This window comes from Sesamum indicum, linkage group LG9 (assembly GCF_026168435.1).
Source record: "Sesamum indicum cultivar Baizhima isolate 11 linkage group LG9, ASM2616843v1, whole genome shotgun sequence".
NCBI lineage: Eukaryota > Viridiplantae > Streptophyta > Magnoliopsida > Lamiales > Pedaliaceae > Sesamum > Sesamum indicum.
In genome coordinates this window covers 24,008,369-24,026,268 of record NC_142665.1, presented here as the reverse complement: position 1 = coordinate 24,026,268, position 17,900 = coordinate 24,008,369, and the positions used below count along the sequence as shown (strand labels likewise).

Below are 17,900 nucleotides of genomic sequence, written 5' to 3'. Positions count from 1 at the left end.
AGGGAGATGGCAGCAGAGAACGCCGTAGGGAATTTCTGACGAAAAGGAGAAACTGGATTCCAGAGAGTACTTTACTGCCACCTCTCCACATTTATATAAGGATGCCCATTTGCAATTTGTCAGATGATTCTTTCTTTTTTCTTTTTATTATTTTCTCCTCTCCTTTTCAATCTTTGTTTTTTTTGTTCTTGTTCATCAACGTGATGCTCTGCCACACGCACCCAGCTGTGATATTAGCTGTCATCTTGACCGTTGACTCTCACGACACGCTCCTTCGCCCCTTCTTCCTCTCTCCAGTCTTCCCACCACTGTAACTTCTATAAATTGATTTTATAATATTTGGTACTAGCCTTAATAGTTTATGTATGAAAAAAAATATTAAGGATTGAAGATAGCCAATTTATAATATCAAATCAAATTTATTTTATAATACGTCGATGAGACTATAGTAATGACAAGACATTTTCTGATGATTAGATTTCTTTATAGAAATGACAAGAGTTTTTTTGATGATTAGATTTCTTTAGTTGGAGTAGATAATACTGATTTTAACTCAACCCGTCTCTAGTAAAAAGATACAAGGGCAAGAAATAATGACCCAACATTGCTCTTTGTCTTGGTAAAAGGATCTTTTGTGATGCGGGTTAGGTAGAAATATTTGATAGTTGCAATCTTAATTGTCTTGAAGTAAAAGATTTATGTGAGGGTGGCGTGGGGGGGGGGGGGGGGCGTGTTTTATTTTTTGGCAGCCAAGAACACAAAAGAAAGAAAAAGACAGACAAGTCTTTTAGGTGGAGAAACATAGGAGGAGTTGATCTTGACAGAGACTGAGTTATGGAACTATCAATTGCTCAAAAACAGAGGAAAGTGAGTTGTGAAAAAAGTGACATGCTTTGCCCATAACAGCTAAACAACCAGTAACTTCTACAAGATTACAAGATTGAAAACTCAGACAAACTACAAACAAAAACCCCAGAAACAAAAGAGATAATAAAATCTCAGCATCTCCACTAATACAATTAGATTACTACATCATTAATTAACCCAAACCTCATCTTAAAAAACCAGAAGTCTTCCCCCAAAATTTTCCAGCCAGACAGCCCTCTCTACAAACCCAAAGTCTTCACGCTTCTTTGGCTGTTAGTCAATCAACAAAATCCTGCAAGAAACAAAAACCCTAAATCCCACAACAACCAAAAAAAAAAAAAAAAAAACAGAAAAGGAGAAAGTGGGTTAGGGAATAACAAGGGTTTTGTTGGAGACAGAACCACAAACCTGCGAGGTCTTGCTGCATTGGACATCATCATGATGAAAGCCTGTCCGTTTCTCTACAGACCTCTCGTTGGTCTTCTCAGGTTTCTTGGACCCAATGTGGGATTTCCTAAGTCCCAGAAACCCCCTCCACCTGGTGGGATTCTTGGGAGGCCTCAAAGAGAAGTCGTCGCTCTCATCTTCCTCATTCTGCAGCTCATCCCTCAAAGTCGTGGTTTTGCTGCTGCTACAACTACTTTCCTTTAATGGGAGCAACCTCCCCTTGAAGAAAAGCTCGTCTGCGCTCATCATAGAGTAATTGCTGACTGAGAACTCGAAGTCTGAGGAAACGGGAGCGTCCCTGTAAGCAGCAGCAACAGTTCTTGAATGTGAGTGTGAGTGTGAGTGTGAATGAGAGGAATCAGCAAAGTCATTGGAGAAGGAGATTCTTGGGCTGATGATGGGAGGAGCCCCCGCTCCAACCCCCACCCCAACCCCGACCCCTTTGTGCTCCGAGTTCTGATTGTACATTTCTAAACATGCCATCCACTGCTCACACCAACCAACAACATATGGTGGGAAATTGGACGCCTAAAAAAAATTCAATTTTTTTTTTAAGCTTTCTTCTTCTTTTTTTTAATTAATTTCCTAGCTCTCTGTTCCTAATAAATTCCACAGGGGTCCCTCTTCCACTGTCGCAGTGCTGCAGTAGATGTTTGTATTTATATCAGATGAGAGTGTGGGGGGGACCTTTTATTTTATTTTATTTTCATGTACAGTTTATTTTTCTTTTGGACATATTCAATCTTCTTAGATACCTCAACTCAATCATTTATTATCACTTGTGCTTCTCCTAAGCTCAAACATGTCCCTATAATGAAATCTTGGTTGGTTTCTAGCAACCATCTATAGACATCAATCTAGTCCAACAGAATACATTATCCTAACTATTAAACTAATCATCAAATTTGAAATCCACGTAATATACTCCATTTATCTACATTTTGTAAAATATTGAATTTGAGCCACCGTTACGAGAATTGACAATTGGTTTGAGTTGAAGACTTGAAGTAGTATTTTGACGGTATGGGGTGTTGCTTACTCATTTTTCCAATAGTGGGTGTGGATGGATAGAAAGAAGAAACAAGTGTAATTTTTGAGTAAAAAGTAGAGGGGTTGGGGGTTTATGGATGGAGATGTGATGGGGGGTTTTGTCAAGACATGTTAGTTTGTGACAGAGTGGAAGTGGAGCATCTGAATCTGAATCTGATGACCAAATCTTGGATAGAATCGGGTGGCGGTCTTTTGTCAATTTGTCACTTCACTCAGTCTTAGTGCTTTGTGTTTGTGTATCTTTCTTAGGCCTTCCATCCATCCCCCAAAGATTCCCCCAACTGCGAAACATTCTTAGAAGAGTACTCTTTTGGCTATTATTTTCAGGTTTCTTCCCCCCACCCCCACCCCCCAATACAAATATCATCTTTGACCAACAAAACAACACACCAGTGTCTTTTCCTGTTAAGGTCGGATCAGATTTTTTGTTATAAAATTTATTTTATATAATATATGCACGTTATGTATATAAAAATATTTTATTAAATAAAATACATGACGTTATCTTTATATACATAATTTATGTATGTAAAATTGAGTAGAAGATGAAATACGATTTTCTACAGAAATTCCAATTGAATTAAAACAGCTAGATGGTATATCAATTCGACATGAAATGAATAAAAAATTGAAACACCTACAAAATTCTCTCAACTTTTTTATAAAAAAAATAAAAAAATTAAATATTTTGTAAAAGAAGCAATTAACTCCCCTATGTTTTGATCTATATATTATCTATTTTGCCTCCAATTAGCACCTAATTTAATATATGAAGAAGTGGGAGAGATTATAGTGTATGTAGAGAAGAGGGAAGAGCAGAAAAAGAAAGTCACGGGTTGATGACATGATGAGAGATTTTGATGTGTGGGTGAGTTAAATGATGAGATTAGATGATGAAGGGTATGATGAGATGGCAGCAGACTCATAGGGTCACAGTAACAGTTTCCTTTGCTGGCAATGAAAGCTACTTTACTCACTTTTCAACCCCTTCCTCCATACCTAATTTTGTTTTCATTGTTTTTGGTAAACCATCTTCATCTTCTCCACCTCCTTCTTAATCCATTGAACATGAGTTTATTATACTAGAAAAAAAAATGAATATTAGTCACAATTTTAATTGCTATGGAGTAAAATCATAGTAAATAATTTTTATTGACTAAGGTTAAATAAATCGATGCAAAAATATAAATTTTTCACCAAGAAAAAGTTATTTGTCGTGACAAATAGTCACCCTCGCAAATACTACGGCCAATAGTCATTGCATTATACGTTTATTTATTTTTAATCATGACTATTAACTATGATTAAATATTATATTCTTTTAGTGTTAAGATGTATATTATTTAAAATTTATTAAGTTTTAAATTAATATAATACTAAATAATCAATTATAGCATATATAATATAATAAAATTGAGGAACTTAAATGATTGGACGTGATATCCCTTGTTGGAGCTGAATGTGGAACACAAGTACATTATCAAATAATAATAATAATATATTATTATTATTATTTTTTTGATCAATAGGCATTCACATTGTACTTATATATTATATATATAAATGTTTAATCAGTGATACTATTTTCCTTTTCACCACGAGTTCAAATGTCACTTTCTATTGTACTTTTAATCTTCAATCCCTCTTTTTCTGGTATCAAACAAACCCTAAGGATAAGAGAGAGAGAGAGGGGGGTTGGATGGCATATCGTGCAGTGCAGTGGCCACTGTTGACTGAGCTTTGACTTCTCGTATCACCACTCAATGAGCTGGCGGTGCCCATGGTTTGACGTGGGTCCACGTGAGCCCGATTCATCCTATACGAAAAATACTCTATTCCCTCCCAAAAAAAAAAAGAAAATCATGTAATTGTGAAATTAATACGGAGAAAAAGTTGTCATATTTCGGGACTTTAAATCTCAGAGTTCGCATATAAAAATACTGCAAATATAAATAATTTTAATTCATTGGAAAAAGAAAAGCAGCAAATCCAAATAAAGATTAGGGGTTGTTTGGTTTGTCAGCTAAACAAACATTAACCAGTATTTTATTTACAACCTACGGTATCGGCGAAAGATTCGGTATCTATCACTTCATTTAACTTTTTCCTACATCTCCAAGTCCAAATTCAAACAACCTTTGAATTGAAGTTTCTTTTACCCATAAACTTTTTAAGGTTTTATTTAAAATATTAATTTTTTTGTCCAAACTTGTTAATGCCAAACATAACTTGGGACTAATACGACTAAATTTATATCTCTATTTAAAAAAAAATTATAATTAAAAGCCACATCCTAACAAATCTTGTGTTAGAGAATTGTTATCAGTAGCAATTCGTTATTGATTCGCGTTGACCGTTGATTTTAGAGGGAATAAACATGCAAGTTTTCCTACTTAGTGCATGTTTAATTTAAGAGATAATTACATGGCTATTTTTAATATTATATTATAACTACACATAAATTCTATGTGGTTTGAAAAATTACTTCTAATATTTCTGATAAACCCATCGTTAGCGAAAATAATTGCTTCGTTTATATTAGCAAAATAATTGAATCAAAATTCAAATTTACCTCTCATTAACTTATTACTGATTCATTATAAATTAAATGAATCATTTTCTACCAAATGTTTTTTTAAAAAGGATAAAAATAATACTTTCTATGTGTAAAGATGTATAATCATAATTTAATAAAAAAAATTCAACGTATAATAAATTAATAGTAACTCGATATTTATTTGGATTTAAGTTTCCTATATAATAATGCTACGTAGGCAGCTTGAAATAAAATAATTGGGAGGACAAGATTTGGCATTAATGGTCGGTCAATAACAGCCCGTACATAGCTGGACAGACGTGTTTGAAATTTAGCTTTCCAGCACTCAGAAACTCACTACGGACAACTTTAATATAATAATATTATACTAAAATTCTGCCCAGATAACACATAAGATGCCTTCACTTTTAATTTTTCAACCACAAACCAAAATACACCAATAAAACTTAAAAAATAAAAATAAAAATACAAGTTCCAACCCGTTGAACAATCATCTTAATTAAAAAATTTAATTTGTTAGAAAGAATTTTTTTTTTTTGTGAAAGAAAAAAAAATTATTTGACAATTAATACGTTCTCTTACGTGTAAATCTTTTATGCAGAACTTTTATTTTATAAATAAACGACGATAATAATAAGATTTGAATTTATGGCCTCTAGTTTGACATGACTATAATACCGTATCAAGCAACTACCTTGAAAAATATCATCTAATATGAATATTTTTGATATAATCAGATTTTTTTTTTTTACTCAAATCAAGTTTTATTGAACTAAATCAACTAGATGGTAAGTATATTATATTTATTATTTTAAAAAATATAATCGAATCGCACTACAAATAAATTATATTTAACATATAATTAATTTTTAATCTGACCAAACTCGATTGGAATTAGAAAACAAACCTCCATCTTGGAAATTAAGGAAGGGACTTGCATTGGGGTACGGAGTAGTACAAGAAAAAGAGAGATGGGGTTTAAATGGCAGTGGACCGGACTGGAGGTAATAATAAATATCTGGTTTTAGTATTCAAAGGGAGTAGAATAGTAACAACAACCACAAACAATGTAACCCGAAAATAAAAGGATGAATGCTTTTTTATTTTTTTAATCTACCATTTTTTTTCCTAAACTAAGTTTAAATAAATAAATATTTTTAGTCATATAAACATTAAATATTAAAGTCTTAAAAAATGGACATTCGTAAATTTATTAAGGAACGAAAAATGCTGACCTCTGCGATCAAATATATCGACAATTTTTGTGCGTACATATATAATTTTTATGTTCTATAAAAAAATCATTAATAAAATATTAATGTTCTGAATTCAAATAAATGGAATCTAAGATTTTCTTTTTATTTGTAGCAGAAACAAAATGTATGGCCAACAACTTGAATACTGGGCTTGCATTAAATCCTTTGGGCCGGTCTTAATAAACTAGATTGACTGTGCAATATGATTTGAGTTGGGCTATTCGGATAGGCCCATATGAATTTTGTCGTTTATTCCTTTTGTTTTCCCACTCACACACACACACACACACTAGGCCAATGTAACAGACTTGAAAATTGTCAAAAAATTAAGAAAAAACCCAGATTTAGTATTCGAAATTTCTTGCATCTTGTATTATAATTAAAATATACACGCTACATATATAAAATATTATGTTGAATAAATCAGATGACGTAATCTTGGTATATCTGGTGTGTTTTTGTTAATTGGATTTGGAATAGAAAATGCAATCTGGTAATCTATAAAAGGAAAGAAATGCCTCACCACAACCACAGACTGTTTCACTCGGAGTTATGGCAAAATATAACTCACATTTATTTATTTACATTTCATCAAAAAAGGAGAGTTCCGGGAAAAAAGAAAAAGAAAGAAAGAAATAGGCGCGTACTTTTGCAATAACACAGTAAATAGGGCTTCAAGAATTAGTAAAACATTTTGATTGATGTTAATCCTTCCTCTTCTCCACCCTCATCTTCATGATCAACAATTTGCATTGATCCTGTCAGCTCTCTTGCCCTGTTCGCTTGCAGTAACCAGTCTGTTCTGCTCAAGGCCCAGACCATCACAACTGCACATACGATCTGGGCTCCCAGCAGACCCAACCACAGCCCCAACAGGCCCATTTTCATCCCAAAACCCATAAAAACGGCCAGTGGACAGCCCACACCGTAGAATGACCCCAGATTAATATGAACGCCAAGACTGGGCCTAGCACTGCCCCTTAGTACCCCACATCCGGTGGTTTGCGGGCAGTTCCCCAGCTCACACAGCCCCACAATCGGCATGACGGCTGCGGTTAGCGCAATGATGGCCTCGTCTTCAGTAAAAGCCCGGGCCCAAGTGCTGCCTAGAGTTGCCATGAATGACATGGCAATGAAGCTTGTGAAGATGGCACAGAACAAAGCTATAAGGGATGAGTTTCTTGCCTTGCTAGGCTGGTTTGCTCCCAGCTCGTTACCAACACGGGTTGATGCAGCTAGGCTGAGAGCTGATGGGAAAACGTAGATGAGGGAAGTGGCCTGCAGGAGGATCCCCATGGTGGCAACAGCCTCAGCTGCATTTGCAAGAACCCCTGACAAGAGTATCATCAGCTCATACCACCACCACTCCAAGCAAACTGAAATGCAGCTTGGCAAGGCGAGGTTGAGGATAGATTTCCATTCGTGATCAAAGGATTTCACTGTCTCCCAGCTGCCAAGAAACCTAGATTTTCTCTGCATGCCCCAAAAGCACAAGTAAACCATCAGGTTTGCAAGAAGAATGAAGTCTGTTATAGCTACGGATAGAGCGATCCCTCGAATTCCAAGACTTAGATGATTGATGAAAAAATAGTTCATTGGTGCATGCAGAGCGAGAGCTAAAGCTGCACTCAACATGAGAGGGAGAGTGATGTTTTGGGACCTCAAGTAGATCTTGAGAGGATTGATGAAAGACTGGAATATGAGGTCCGGGAGGCAAAAAGTAAGGTAAGTTGAAGCAATGGAGGAAATGGTGGGATCTTGATCACAGAAGGCGAGAATCGGTTGGATGTTTAGCCACAGGATGGAGATGGGAATGCATGCAAACAAAAGAATGATAACAGTGCGTTGTAGGGTTTGGCCCATGAGAGGCCACTGCTTGGCTCCAAAGGCTTGAGAGGAGATGGCCTCCATGCCCAAGGCGAGGCCGGAGATAATGGAGTAGCCGGTTATGTTGGCTATGCCAATTGCGAGTGATCCACCAGCTAGAACATCCTTCCCCAACTTTCCCAAGAACAGCATTGATATTAAGGATTTGCCGTAGATTAGTAGGCCGGTGATGATCATGGGAAAGGCTATTGTGTAGATCATTTTGATCTCTACAATCACCTGAGAAAGAGACAGAAAACAGTATTTGGCGGACTATATATGGAAAGCGAACAAGAAGAGAAAAAAATGGAAGATAACAAGAGTAATAAGTTGATTAATTAACCTCAGACAAAGAGAGCCCTCCTACTTGGGAGCCACAAAACTCTGAATCTTCTCCACTGCTCTTGAATCTGCAGGCTCCATTCTGGTCTACAAGAAGAGGAGCAGAAGGTTCCGAAGCCATGAAAACAGTGAAACTAGAGCTCAATTCTATTATGAATCCTTCTCTCTGGTGAAGGCTTAAATACTGCAGAGACAAACCAATTACACTGAAAATCTCTGGTATAAATACTGAGGAGCTCTTTCACTCAGCCTTAGATAAAAAAAATGGCTTAGGTACATACAACTCTATCTACTTCACTGTCACCGCCAGCTGAATGTGTGTTTTAGGTGAAAATGTGTGTATTTTTGCAAGGGTGTTTGGTGGTGAAGGAACAGATGTAGGCAGGATAAGGTGGAGGGTGGCAGTAGGAAGAGATTGTCCTGTGTGAAGTGCAAGCCAAATTTTTGTTACCAGACCTACAGCTTCACCTCAGTTATTCTTGGCCTCAAATGACAAATCCTTACAAAGCTGTCATCATCGTATTTTCTAACATAATATCTCATTTACTCATTTCTTTCTCAATTTCTTTTTATTTGGGCATCATCTTGCTCAGAACTTAATTAATTACTTCCTAAGCACTCCAAAGAATTATTGTATTGACTTCATGTACATGCAAATGGTATCAGAATGAGATAATTGGGCAACTGGGCTCTGTCCATAGTTAGGAGTATAATAGCATGAATTGCACGTGCCATGGCTCTGCCAATTATACATACATCAAGGAGGTAAAATTCCAACTGGGGAGCAGTACCTAACGTGCGACTTGGGCCTGGAGTTAGAATTCTGGTTACTGCAACAACACAAGAAGTACGCAGGGAAAAGAAAGGCCTGCTCTCTTTTGTCAGTCTGTTTGCAGAAGACCAGTATATAAGTCTTCACTGGTGAAAATTCAGAACAAGGAGGGAACTAAAACAGATTGTATTTACCTAGAATAAGCAGACTAGAAACTGTACAATTCTTTTGTTATAGAGGCTTATGAGTTTCTTTCCGTGTTCCAATAATTAGTCTAATATGCTGTAAACAAGAAGAAATAGCGAGAGTTTCTCTGAACGCACTGAGAGCCAAGATGACTTGCACAGCATAGGCAGAAACGGAAAGATCTTGCGGGTATAAACGATATGGCACAATTGATCATACTGATTTTGATAATATACACATGCTAAACCAAGTAAACAAGAAAAAAGAGGGGAAGATCGTGGGCAAGAAAATCATACCATGTTGAGACAGGGCACACCAGAAAGTACAAAATGCAGCAATTTTTTGTTTGCCACCCTCCTAGACCCAGTATGTATAATAAGGTAAAAACTATCCCTATCAGTTGTGTAACTGATTGAATGCTTAAAGAAGCAAACGATGTACCAGTGCCCGACAAAATATCACAGAAATATCAGTACCACTGTTTTTATAATGCATTCCTTTCGATACAGCACAACTCGTCAGGGACGCACTGTTTAAAGACAGAGGTAGGCCACAAAAAGGGATGTATCACTGCTTCTTAAATAGAAGGAAGTGCACCACAGAAAACAAAAATAGTTAGTATTATATATGTAGGTGTATGTGTTGTGTGAGTGCGTATGATCACAGAACATAGGGACCATATATCTGTGATTAATCCGTTTTCTGTCCTCCTCTCCTTCCCTTAGTCGGACAGGATCTTGCTTTCTTGCATCCCCACTTCCGGGGTGTCATTGCTGGGAATGGGCAAAGCATGGACAAACTTCACATGAGGTATCAGAACCATGAAAACTGTAGCTGCTTTTGAATTGTCAATTCTATACCCCCAATTGATACTAGTGATTTATCCATCACTTCAGAAAGATAATCGACTTTTCTAATTTGAACAGGATCCAAAAGAATCCTAGTCGTTTCGTTTGTTGTCACATCTTTCTGTGTGACTCAAAAAGTGTAACATAAGAAAATGAACCAACAAATATCAATTTCACAATTGATTACCATAGCAAGACAGTATTGTTTGACTCTGTTCTATTCTAATAGACATACTTGACAGTTCGTAAAAAATTCATTATGGTATTTTCCAGCCATTTTCACCAAGAAGGGGCTAACCTACTATTGTATAGCAGAAGCCAAACAAGGAAACCATGTAAAGAAATCTTGTTGGGATGCTTAACAATTCATCATATAACGGAAGGATCCAGCAGTTCTCGGACTTCTTAAACATTTGGTACAGTTCATTATTGCTGCAAAAGAAAAATAAAGAATTATCAAGTTGTGCAGAAAGAGTGAGCATATAAAAAGTGCTCATATCATATGGCTGTGCCATAACTCTATAATTCTAAAATTAAGGGAAACAGTTCTAAACATGGCAAAAGTACACATTTACTCCCATAGGATACGGGTTCAACACTTTTAGCATTATGCTTACGGGATTTTCAAAATGGCTCCAAAGTTGGAAAAACTGGACACATTTAGTCCTTTCCTTTACGAAATTTTCAAAATGGTCCCAAAATTTAGTCCTGTACTTTATGGGATTTATGGGAATGTGTAGAGTTTTCCCAATTTTGGGACTACTTTGAAAAATTCCATAAAGTATATGACCAAATATGTCGAGTTTTTACAATTTAAGGACCATTTTGAAAGTCCCGTAAAGGAGAGGAGGACTAAAAGGTTGAATCCTTTATTCTATGGGACTAAAAGTGTAAGTTCGCCTCTAAACATTGTTGCAACATGGAGATTGGTTTTCAATGATATCCTTAAGTTCACATATTTCAAATTTTGAATTTCCATGTGGATGTTCATGGAACATTTCAGTACATACATCTTGATGTACATTGCTTTCTATAATATACACCAGCTAGGATATTTAGACAAGTGAACTCAATTCGTTGGCAACAAGGCCTATATCAAGAATGCTTGTTTACTATAAAAGAAAAAACAACAGATGTACATGTAATGCGAACTTCCAAATCAGTTCTAGCAACCTCATTGTGTAAATACTCAAGGAAACCAAGTTAAAGATCTTCAACTACCAAATTAATCATTCCAAACACTTGCCAATTTCCAGCTGGGTGAGATTAGAACACAAATCACCTATACATCAATGAGTGTCAATCATAGTGCCTAGGGGAGATGAATTACGAAAGGCCCTAAATGGATAAAGTATGGGTGATTCCTGGAGCTATAAACAACTGGAAAATAGAAAAGATGGAACGAAAAAAAGCTACCCTTCACCCCTCTGTGGGGACCTAAAGCTGAGACTAAAATCCTGCTCAATAACATGCAAAACATTCATTCAGCAGTACCTAAAGTGGGCCTTCTCTGAACTCCCCCGAAAAGCATCACAAAAGGAACTTCACTCCTCATATACATCCTGGTCCCCACCAGCCCTCCAGTATGGTGATGCAGACATGACTCATATGAAGCAAATGTCTTGGCAGCAATGTTAAGATATAGTCAAATTTCTAAGAAATGAGAAATCTTGAAGGAATTTTCCCTATTTACAGGATACAAAATATTTAGCTTACAGTACTTCAAACCTTCAGTTTAATCATCAGAAATAGCACAAAGAGAAGAATTACGCTAATCACAGTATAAAGTAAAATAAGCCACTTGGCAACAGTGGAAGTCAAAAGTTGCAAGATGTAATACATTAACCTCAGCAAATTCAGATATAATATAATAGGAACACAATGGACTTCAGATTTCTTGTCAGCAAAGAGAAGAGTACAACAAAACAATTATAATTATTTAATGAAGATTGCTGAGTTAGTATACAAGGATTGACACATTCAGATCCTTCCTTATTAGGGAATAATAAAATCTAAAATCGTCAAACTTGATTTACAATTGAGAGCATTACCCTCAATATCATGCACCTCAAGCACACATACATAACAAAAGATATGATAATTTATTTAAATCATTAGAACAAATAATAGATATCAAATATTAATATTATTCTAACCATCAAGCATAAGATTCTGAAATCTGTAGTCTTGCTTTTTCCACCTATATTTTTTTCTAATGTAATTTGGAAAACATCAACCAATTTTCCATATGAAAGCAGAGGAGAGACATAAGAATTGAGTCTTAAAATTGACAATCCATTCTCTTACTAACCCCCCCCCTTCGTAAGATTAAATAACCGACACTTCCCCTGCCGCACCATTCGTGCAGTCTTCTTATCAACCAAATTCTAGACCTAGAGATGAACAGCAATTTGCTCATAAATCAAACATATAAAATTGTACCATCCTTCAAGTGAAATACCTAGATATCAAAAGATTAAATACACACGTTCAAAGAGTTGAACTGCAAATTGAACGCAACATGATACACTACAAGACAAAAGGCATTTTAAGTATAAGATACATAAGTTGTTTAGAAGGTACATATATTAAGCCTTACACAGCTACTCGCACTTCGAGAGGGTTGATATTTTCACATCATCTCAAAGATCTGCTCAAAGCAAACAATTTCGCTATCAAATAGCATGTAGGTGGGAGGAACAAGGTAAAAATGATAATTAAATTGACAAAATCTGAAGTGTGTGCAAGTTCTTGTATTGTAATGATAATTATATTTTTAATGCCACAACATGAAATGAACAACCAACAGAATCTCTTCAGAGCATATATTAAATCATGAACAAAAACTTACATGTATAGGCATTTCAGCTATGATCAAACCACTGCTTTCTTCAAGGCTTTTAAGAATCACCACTTCTCCCCCAACAACCATGTTGATCACTATACCATCTTTACACATACAGGAAAAGAAGCACCACATTAGAAATATAAGAGAAAAGTCAGGAACATGCTATGTTAGGGAAGAAGTGGAAAGCTGAAACCGACATCCCCTATTTGCATGACTAATTAGGCAAGAAAACATTTTTACTATATTTCTTTTCACTCTGCGACTTTCACACCACATATTCCAAGGTAATTTCACACTCCTTCAATTGACTACAAACCTGCTGACAAACAAGTTGACATGCGCCTCATATATGTCTCCTGTGTAAGAAGATAGTCAATTTATTAGGGATTACACACCAGTCAAGCTAAAACAATTTCAATTAATCATGTAACAATTTCTGTAAATGAATTACTTGAGAAAATAATCTTCCAAGAGTGCATATTGGTGCGATCACAATTGACATCATATTATTTCTATATGAAGATTTTTATCTAATAAACCACACAAAGAATGGTCTGCTCTTTCATTTTGTTAAACCAAATACTTGACTGAACATAAACTTCTGGACTACTAGTTGGAAGTTTTTCATACGGCTTATATTCTTCTCTGTTCACAGCTTACAAGCATTTGATGTAATGGTGAAAATAAAATCAAGCACCAAGATCATTCATTATGCTTATGAGCCTCAGGCAATTCAAATTATAGTAGGCATCTTTCAGATGAAACCCAACTAAGGCGAAAGAAAGATATAAGAAAATTTTTCGGTTGGCAAAAAGTGTGTAAAAAGTAGAAGATATAAGTTGCCACTTATTTACATTACAAGGAAGTCCAATGAAAAAAAGAGAAAGCAAAACATAAGGCACAATGACATTGCTTCAGCTTAGAGATACTTGGAGTAGTACTGCAAACGAGCTGAACTTAAGCCTTTAAAAAAATTTAGGCTTGAGATTGTGTAGAAACTTCCAGATCCAGCTTGCAAATTTAGGCTCAACTTGTTAGGGTTTTGATAGTTAAGGCTATCCGAGTTTAAGCTCAACTTGGCAAAACACTATAAAAAATGTAATATTGGATTCTTGAATCTCACTATTACTATCACCACGGCTATTGCACTTGACTTGACGAAGGAAGAAAGGAAACTAATCATTTAGAATTGGTATTTCTTCCTCTATACTATTCTTTAAAATAAAAGTATAACATAATTTAAGATATAGAAAATTTAAAAGAAAAATCAAAGCTCTCAAAGGCTTGGCTTTCCAATGTATTCCAATCAGACTTGAGTTCACCATCACTACTCAGATACCTCTCCTGTAATATTACGATATACTTGCCTCTCCAATAGAAAGTCCAATGGTCAATCTCATCCTATCAGCAGAGGTCAGCTTCAATACAGAGAAGAACATTTTGATGGGTCCTTCAGCCACAACTACAAGCACTGAAAGAAACTGAAAATTTCTCAACTCTTATACATTACTGGTCAACTTCAAATGGCATATAATAACATGTCTCATCATGCACTTATGGGAGGGACTACCAAGGCAAGAATTAACCTTTAGCTCGTGGATTCATGAGGATTTTGACCTTGATTTACATTCATTTGAGTTTGTCGACATTGCACATTTTCAGTTTCTCCTTGCATCATTCATTAATTTGAAGGATCACCACGAACTAACAATTTGACTCATGGATTCAGGAGGGTTTTTACCATAGTTCTATACTCTCCAATGTTGCGCACATTTAACTTTTCTAAATTTCTTCTTGCCTTGGTGCATCTAATAATTTTACATACTCCTGGTCCATGTAAAATCAGACATATGGTCGTTTTAGCAGCAGCCCCATGTTTCATTTCCACTGAAAATTACTTCCCCAGAAGAATCTGTTGTAAATACTCATTCTGGTTAGATATATAAACAGAATTGATGTATAATTATAGAAAAGTTAGACACTCACATACCAATATCAAGCAGGAAAATGATACTAGTTACCCTAAACATCTATCTGAATCAAGATATGTGGTACAAATGGCTCTTGGACTGAATCCAGATGCCACCATGAGATATTGTTTTTTGAGCTAAGGACTGCAGCTGCAATCAAATACTTATAGAATTGAGCAACACATGTCAAACCTATTTGGTTGTGTGCAAAATGGTGTAACTCTACAAAAATTGCAAAATTCACTAAAGCCAACTTCACCAAGATAATTTAAAATAGCAAATTAGATTAAATATTATCATGTATGACATGCTAATTCTTAAACAAACATGTGTGCTCAAGGACACGAACGTGCGTCTTGTATTTGTGCAAAGATATTTCACTCAAATATTATTCTAATGGGGTAATTAATGTTTATTTTTTCTTTCCTGCAGAGAGTCCATCTTAGAAGAATATAAAGGAAACACACAACTGACCTAACACCATAATACAGAAAACCGTCGACCAAAAGGAGTTGGAGTGACTACTCTTGCATCCTTATCAGTTGAACTCCTCCAAAAACAATAAAAAAGGAACTGTTTACCCAATGCTATGGTGTGTCTCTCCCTCCCTAGTCAGGAAGGCAGTTTCACATCAAAAGGTCCCCCCCCCCCCCCCCCCCAAAAAAAAAAAAAGGGCAGCTGAGCAAGGACTACAGTAGGTCTTCTCTTTCACTTGTTTTCTGTCGGTTATTTCTTCCAATTTCCTTTGAAAAGTCCTTCTTCTTCGTCTTTCCTATTTTTTTTCAATTTGTTTCTGAATTGACTTCTTTTTTTTGTGTGGTTATTAAGTCATCAAGAGAAACAAACAACCCAATCCCTTTCAACTGATCATCTCAGAATCCAACTTAAGGAATTCCAAACTTTAAATAAAATGTTTCATTATTCACCCTCTCTGGTGCTCTGAACATCCTTGGTATTGGCTAAAGTTTCGTCATAGAGCATGTCAGAAAGAAGCCACAAGAAAATACTCTCAACATTGATTTCTAATTTAGTGCATGATGATCTCGAAGATGCAATAATATGCAATAATATGCATACTACATAATTCAACATTGTTAATGCAGAAACCATAATGAATGAGGCTACTGAAACCCGCCACCCAAGGGAAGCAAGATTTAAAACACTTGAGGGAAAGCCAGGCTTCAAAAAAATATACCTTCTTTGTTGGCAGCTCATAATTGATCAAAATGCGAGCGCTAACGGGCAACTCCGAGGAGCCAATAACTGGAAGGCAAGCATCCGTAACAACAAGCACGTGTGACTTCTGCTGCTCTTCCTTTTCTGCCTCCTCATCAGCTTTCTCTCTTCCCAACTTATTCCATCTCACTGTTGCCTGCCGAAAATCCTCCAGAACCCGCGCTCTATCTGCTTCTGAAAGGTCACTGTACTGCAAATTAGAGCAACAAATTCAGAAGATAAAAAAATATCTAAAATACATTAAAAAAAATGCAATCATAAGTCGAACCAAAATATTTAGATGAAAAAATGAAACCATCCGTACCAGTGACGAAATAGAAATATAAGACGATAGATTACAGACATTGGAGCAGACGGCGTCAAGCTCATCACGAGTGCTGCAGCACACAACCATTGGAAGGCAAGGGCGCCGCCCAGCCATGCCTAAAAGATCCACCAGTGTTTCCTGTCGATTTTCTTCCAACTTTAAGCAAATTCAACACTTAACTTAGTTTACGGAATTAAACCCAACAAATGTACTGAAAGGTATTCTCGGACACCATTTTGAATTGAAGTCTGTCCACGGCAAGGTAGAAATGGCGTTGTGGGCTGAAAATTCACAAATAATTTCGATTAATTCCCACAACTAGAACAAACAAAAAGAAGAGCAGATCCTAACGAACTATGTAACCGAGGAAAGAATCTAAAACACGAAAAAAAAGAAAGATAAGCTAAAGGAACCACCTGAAAGAAGAGGGCGGCGAAGGAGATGTGGATAGAGGAGATTCAGCGACGTCCATTTATTCTCACTTCTCAGTCGGCAGAATCGCCGCCAAAAGTTTGCTCTTCAGTTTCTTTATAGTTTGCGTTGCGTTCGGAGTATCCGTCGGGCACACATTACTTCATGTTTTTCTTCTTTCCCTTCTTTTTTTTCCCTGGTGAGGACAAAAGCTTGTGAAAATCATAATTTCACCCCTATACTTTGGATCCGTTACGCACAACCCCCATCAAATTACAAATGAATCACCATAAAACTTTTCAGAAAAAAGATGTTGAGACTGCCACATCTTGCATGGCTTCACCATTAACATTACTACTCTTATCTAATTTAGATACCATTATTATTTAAGGTGTTTGTGTTTAAGGAGTTCAATATCAAATTTGTTAGTTATGTCATGTTTATAGAATCCACTCTATTTTATGCATAAACCACCCAAGTTTTTCTTTATTTATTGAAAAATGATCATTTAATAAGAGTTGCATTAATTGTAAGTCTTTAACCAATAAAAATAGGATTATTATAATATTTGGAGCTATTATTATTTTATCCGAAATTTTTGGAACTATTATTTGTATATAAATATTATTTGAGATATCTATTTACTTTTTTATCAAGAAAATGGTGATTAGAATAAGTAACTTTCTGGATATATTTTAATGTATTTCATAAAATAATACCATATGTCATGTTCAGTAACATGTATATGATTGCATGGTAAAATAAGTTGGATGTGGCACAGCATTAGGTGGGATTTTTAGCTTTTGAACATGTTTACTTTCATCTCTCTCTTTAATTTTAATTAAAATTTATTTTTGACTTTCTCAAATATTTAATTGAAATGTCAAAGAAAACATAACACTTAGTATTTTAAATTATTTAATTTTTATTCTAAATT

The 17,900-nt window shown here is 35.7% G+C and overlaps 3 protein-coding genes across 14 annotated transcripts; all 3 read right to left on the bottom strand.

Moving 5' to 3' along the window:
- Positions 1–872: 872 nt before the first annotated feature.
- On the bottom strand, positions 873–1,993 carry LOC105177630 (membrane-associated kinase regulator-like protein). Its single transcript, XM_011100847.3, has 2 exons — positions 1,276–1,993; positions 873–1,159 (listed from the first exon to the last, which is right to left on the bottom strand). The coding sequence occupies exons 1-2, from the start codon at positions 1,795–1,797 to the stop codon at positions 1,145–1,147; spliced, it is 537 nt and encodes a 178-aa protein (XP_011099149.1). The 5' UTR covers positions 1,798–1,993; the 3' UTR covers positions 873–1,144.
- Positions 1,994–6,727: 4,734 nt separating this feature from the next.
- Positions 6,728–10,210, bottom strand: LOC105177628 (protein DETOXIFICATION 48). Of its 3 annotated transcripts, none has more exons than XM_088884925.1 (3): positions 9,640–10,210; positions 8,387–8,569; positions 6,728–8,283 (listed from the first exon to the last, which is right to left on the bottom strand). In XM_088884925.1, exons 1-3 carry the CDS (start codon positions 9,640–9,642, stop codon positions 6,859–6,861), a joined length of 1,611 nt encoding a protein of 536 aa, XP_088741051.1. In that variant the 5' UTR covers positions 9,643–10,210; the 3' UTR covers positions 6,728–6,858. The 3 variants fall into 3 exon arrangements, with proteins under 3 accessions (XP_088741051.1, XP_088741052.1, XP_020554878.2); XM_088884926.1 differs by having other exon boundaries at positions 8,387–8,472; XM_020699219.2 differs by lacking the exon at positions 9,640–10,210 and having other exon boundaries at positions 8,387–9,630.
- Positions 10,211–10,344: 134 nt separating this feature from the next.
- Positions 10,345–17,129, bottom strand: LOC105177629 (initiation factor 4A-like protein). 10 transcript variants are annotated; one of them, XR_016067354.1, is made up of 9 exons: positions 16,969–17,129; positions 16,785–16,833; positions 16,550–16,690; positions 16,205–16,435; positions 13,356–13,395; positions 13,043–13,140; positions 12,775–12,841; positions 11,686–11,876; positions 10,601–10,623 (listed from the first exon to the last, which is right to left on the bottom strand). XR_016067354.1 is itself a non-coding variant. In XM_011100845.3 (8 exons), the coding sequence occupies exons 1-7, from the start codon at positions 17,022–17,024 to the stop codon at positions 12,824–12,826; spliced, it is 633 nt and encodes a 210-aa protein (XP_011099147.1). In that variant the 5' UTR covers positions 17,025–17,129; the 3' UTR covers positions 10,345–10,623; positions 12,791–12,823. The 10 variants fall into 10 exon arrangements, 7 of the variants coding, with proteins under 7 accessions (XP_011099147.1, XP_011099143.1, XP_020554877.1 ...); XR_002288372.2 differs by having other exon boundaries at positions 12,791–12,841; XR_016067355.1 differs by lacking the exons at positions 10,601–10,623; positions 11,686–11,876; positions 12,775–12,841 and adding exons at positions 14,407–14,510; positions 14,626–14,951; positions 15,030–15,159.
- Positions 17,130–17,900: the final 771 nt, after the last annotated feature.